This window comes from Astyanax mexicanus, chromosome 22, assembly GCF_023375975.1.
Source record: "Astyanax mexicanus isolate ESR-SI-001 chromosome 22, AstMex3_surface, whole genome shotgun sequence".
In the NCBI taxonomy this organism is placed as follows: Eukaryota; Metazoa; Chordata; class Actinopteri; order Characiformes; family Acestrorhamphidae; genus Astyanax; species Astyanax mexicanus.
The window spans coordinates 3,890,978-3,896,206 of record NC_064429.1 but is presented as its reverse complement, the minus strand read 5'-3'; the positions used below and the strand labels follow the sequence as shown (position 1 = coordinate 3,896,206).

Genomic DNA, 5,229 nt, shown 5'->3' with positions numbered 1-5,229 from the left:
GGTTTAGCTCTGAGCACATGGGCGACTGGAAAGAGTGCACCGGAGAGTGCACGCAGGGTCCGGCGCTTGTACTGTCTCTCTCTCGCTCGCTCTCTCTCTCTCTCCCTCTCTCGCTTAATCGCGCGCTCTCTGTCTCTTTGACTGTTTCTCTCTCTTTTTCTCGCTCTCCCTTTTTTTCTCTGTCTCTCGCTTGCTTTCTCTCTCTCTGACTATCTCTCTCTTTTTCTCACTCGCTAGCTCTCTTCCTCTCTCTGATGAAAGTGCTCGAGCCCCGTTACAACATTCCATCCCCAAAAAAACAAAACAAGATTATAATAAAGTAAAATTTTTATTATGAAGTTGATAATGGTGAGGCTATATAAAGAATGCCCTGTTTGTAGCCTGATACAAATACATGTTATAGCTGTTTAAAGGAGGAAGCACCTTTAATCTGAAAAAATAGAATTGAGCTGTTATATGAGAGAAATAAAAAAAAAAACCTATTACAGATGATTTCAATAAAAAGGATAAAAAATCAATTGAACTAAACAGAGCAGACAAAAATGGCGGAGTTTAATGGTGGATATTTAATATGCTGATGATACATTATGCGTCTCTGTAACCCCACATACATAAATTACAAGTTGGTTGTGCTCTGCTAGTTATGAGGGGCCGGTCTAAACCAAAAATTCCAGGGCCGATTTTTTGTCCCAGTCCAGCCCTGATTATATGTAATATAAAATAATTTCTAGGATTCTTTTAACAAATTTACAAATACTACATAACACTGCATAACACTGCATGATACTGCCTTACCTGCGTCATGTTTGTGTAAAATATTGCGATATTACAGTTCTTTCCACATGCTTCTTTGATGGTTCTGCATCTTCAAGCTTGTTCAGAAATGCATGTGTAAAATTACAGCAGAGCAATTTTAGTCATAGTTTTATCTCAGCAATGCTATTCTATCATAAATTTACTAAGGTAATGCAATTTTTACCTCTGCAGTGCTATTTTGGTCATAAATTTACCTCAGCAGTGGTATTCTAATTATAAATTTACTTAGGAAATGCAATTTCCACAAATTTTGCTATGTCTGCAGTGCTGTTTTGGTCATAAATGTACCTCATCAGTGGCATTCTAATTATACATTTATTTAAGTAGTGCAATTCTAATCATGACTCTTCTTAAGTCGTGCAATTTTTACACATTAAGCAACTTCTGCAATGCTGCTTTGGTCATAAATTTACCTCAGCAGTGTTATTCTAATCAGGAATCTTCTTAAGTTGTGCAATTTTTACACATTAAGCAACTTCTGCAATGCTGTTTTGGTCATAAATTTACCTCAGCAGTGGCATCCTAATTAGACATTTATTTAAGCAGTGCAATTTTAAATATGAATCTTCTTCAGCAGCATCATTCTAATCACAATTTTTACACATTTTGCTATGTCTGCAGTGCTATTTTGGACATAAATTTACCTCAGCAGTATCATTCTAATCATAGATTTTCTCAGGTCATGCTATTTTTACACATTTAGCTATCTTTGCAGTGTTATTTTGGTCATACGTTTACCTCAGCAGTGGCATTCTAATTGTGAATTTAGTAAAGTAGTGCATTTCTAATCATGAATTTACCTCAGGAGTATTTTTCTGATTATAAGTTTACTTTAGTCATGCAATTTTCTTTTGCACATTTTTTTTACACATCTCTGCAGTGCTATTTTGGTCATAGAGTTACCTCAGCAGTGCTATTCTAATCGTAGATTGTCTTAAGTTATGCTATTTTTGCACATTTAGCTACCTCTGCAGTGCTTTAAATATATGGTCGTGCAACTTTTATCATGCATTTACTTTAGCAGTATTTTTCTAATCATAAATTTACTTAAGCAGTGTAACTTAAGTCATAAGTAGTTAAGTAACAAAACATTTACACTGAAAAAAGCAAACAATCTTACAGTGGTAAACAAACAAATGAAGCCTGAGAGAGAAGCCTGCCCTGCTAGCAGTGTCTCAAAGTGTGAATTACACTTTGTAACTGCTGAGGTCTACGCCCATGATCAAGAAATGCCTATTCCCATAAGTGCTTCTTTAACACACTGACTCACAGTTATTAATAATCCATTATTAATCTGAGCCCTGATGCAAAACCAACAGGAATTTTGTGGTTAACATTTGGTAAAGTAGCACATTTTGTGGTCCTGTTTCAGGTTTTATGAAACTGATGCTCGTACTGTCAGTAATGTTTTTAGTGTAGTTTAGAGTGTAAACTGAAGTAAGGGCCTGAGTACTGGGTTTAATGGGTTATTATAAATTAGAGGAATTATGATCATTCTGTTTCTTTTACAGGGTCAAGAGTCATCATGAACTCAACCCCAATCCCAATGATGGAAACTACTAACTTTACTAACTATGAAAACAGCTCAAACATGACCACGGCTCCACCGTTCTACTGCGATGGCGGCTGCATTTTCTATTCATTAGCAAATGCGCTCATCTTCATCCTGGGTGTGGTTGGAAATGGTCTGGTGATCTGGATCGCTGGGTTTAAGATAAAGAAGTCCATCAACTCTACCTGGTACCTGAGTCTGGCCCTGTCTGATGTCCTGTTCTGCTGCACTCTGCCCGTCGGTATTGTCCATGTGGTTAAAAATGACTGGATCTTCGGACTTTTCATGTGCAAGTTCATTTTTTTCAACATGTACTTTAACTGGTTCAGCAGCATCTTCCTCCTCGTCATCATCAGTGTGGACCGCTGTGTGGTCGTGATGTTTCCAGTGTGGGCGCAGAACCACCGCACCACCAGAAAGGCCTCTGTGATCGTCTTGCTGGCCTGGATCACCTCTGCAGTGTGTAGCTTGCCGTCAGCGATTTACCTGGACATTGAATATGATGCTGACTATATGCAAACTGTCTGTTTCACTAATTACGAGAATGATCAACAGCAAGTTACTGATGTGGTGTGCAGGTTTGTTTTTGGGTTCATGATCCCGTTTCTGATTATAATCTTCTGTTATTTCATCATCATACGAAAACTCAAATCCAACCAGATGGCGAAATCCCTAAAGCCTTTCAAGATCATGACGGTGCTGATCGCTGCTTTCTTAATCTGCTGGCTGCCCTTTCACATTGTTGCTTTGTTGGACCTTAATTATGAGAAATATGGGGGTTTTACTGAAAAAGCACTTACAGTTTGTGTCATATTTGCCAACGCTAACAGCTGCCTCAACCCGTTTCTTTACACCTTCATGGGGAAGGACTTTAAGAAGCAGTGTTACTCAGTTCTGACCAAGATTGAGAACGCAATCCGGGAGGATGAGAGCCAATACAGACAACGAGGCTCCACGGTCACCAACTCTGGAGAAACCAACCTTTCAACCAGTGTTCACTGAGTGACTGTTAAAAGATTATTTTATAAAGGCTTATTCCAACAAGCATCAGTTCTAATATAAGCTTCTTGGCCATGTTCCCTTTGAAGAGACAGTACCGTGTTAAATACAGTGTTACACAAGCCAGAATACGTTTTATATTTGACATTCTTCAAAGTAGCACCTCTTGCTTAGATGACCGCTTTGTACATTTTAGCATTTTCTCAGTCAAGGCTTAATTTTTTGCCTTATTTAATGTGTTTGAGAGCAGCAGTTTTAAAGTTGTGAAGAGGTAGAGTTGGTAAGACACAGTGATTAGCTCTATTTCAGTAATGTTCTAATCCACATTATAGAGCTAAAAAAAATACTTAAAAAAATGAACGTCAGTCAACCTGAAAAACTTCAAGAGCTTTCAAAGTATCCTCAAGTGCAGTCACCATCATCAAATCATCAGATCAGCAGATCATCAAAAACGTTATGATGAAACTGGCCCTCATCAGGACCACCTCAGCAAAGGAAGAGCAAGAGTTTCCTCTGTTGTACAGGATAAGTCATCAGAGTTTTCAGCTTTAGAAACCACAAGTTAACAGCTTCACACCTAAATGCTTCTTCACAGAGTAGTTTGGTTTGTTTAACACTTTTAAGTTACTACATTCCTTATGTGTTCCTTCATAGTCTGGATGACTTTAGTATTCACTTATAATTAGGGGGGAAATATCCAAACTTTTGACTGTGCTGAATATATATAGAGTGATTAACAACCATTAAATGCAGTGCTTTATAATTACTTAAAGTACAGAGCTAAGGGATTAGTACAGCTGCCTATGAAACAGTCACGTGTAGGATTTACTTACAGTATTTACATATGGTTTGTGTCTTGTTGGTCACTCTGTTACCGTTTATTGTTTCCACTGGAGCCAAAATGCAGCCAGACATACAACTTAAAAAGAGGGGTATGCAGCCTTAGTGACGCATAGGGGCGCTGCACTAAAGGGGGCCCCAAATGAAAGCCCCAAATATTTTTTTTCTCAGGAGAAACAGCCAATCAGCTTGCTGGTTTTGCGGAGCGCGGTGGGCTAGTAATGACAGAACGTATCTCTTCCACCCCCTCCCGCATACACCACAAACAGAACGTGTTGTGTTGCCAGATCCCGCTTAAAAAGTCCACACTAAACTTTTTTTCCCGAGAGACAGGTTAAAGCTTGACGAGAAATATCGTCACGTTTAATCTCGCGAGATCTCGTGCCACGAGATCTCATCACACCCCTAGTAATCACAGAGTGAGGAGGACTGTAAAAGAGGATGTGCTTTTCTATTGCAAAAACTAAAGCCATCACAAGATCTACACGTCTGTGGTAAACTGATTTACTGAAAAGTCAGTCCCTCATGGTACATAGGAAAATCCCCTGCAGCTGTACAGATCTGTACTGAAGCAGCTGACAGAGCTGGGGCTTTTACTGCTCATGATTCACTAACTGAGTTTGTGACATTTACTGCAGGTCTTACGATGTCTTTAGTTCTCACAGTTAAACAGCTTTAAGAGTTTTTACTCAGATTTTAATCAGTTAATACATTTTGCTCTCATCAACTGTTGCACAGTGACTTGCAAAAGTATTCGGCCCCCTTGAACTTTTTAAGCTTTTGCCACATTTCAGGTTTCAAATATAAAAATATGAAATAGTATTTTTTTTTGGGAAGAATCAACAACAAATGGGACTCAATTGTGGAACGAAATTTATTGGATATTTTAAACTTTTTTTAGAAATATAAAACTGAAAAGTGAGGTGTGCAATATTACACAGCCCATTAACCCTTGTGTGGTTTTCATATTTTTGTTACTCGTTTACTTTGTTACTTGTATTTAATTCAGCAAAATTAAGCAA

General features: G+C 38.3%; 1 protein-coding gene across 1 annotated transcript; it reads left to right on the top strand.

Annotated features, from left to right (window-relative positions):
- The first annotated feature begins 2,336 nt into the window (after positions 1-2,336).
- LOC111197433 (chemerin-like receptor 1) lies at positions 2,337-5,012 on the top strand. Its single transcript, XM_049470557.1, has one exon. It carries the CDS (start codon positions 2,342-2,344, stop codon positions 3,368-3,370), a length of 1,029 nt encoding a protein of 342 aa, XP_049326514.1. The 5' UTR covers positions 2,337-2,341; the 3' UTR covers positions 3,371-5,012.
- Positions 5,013-5,229: the final 217 nt, after the last annotated feature.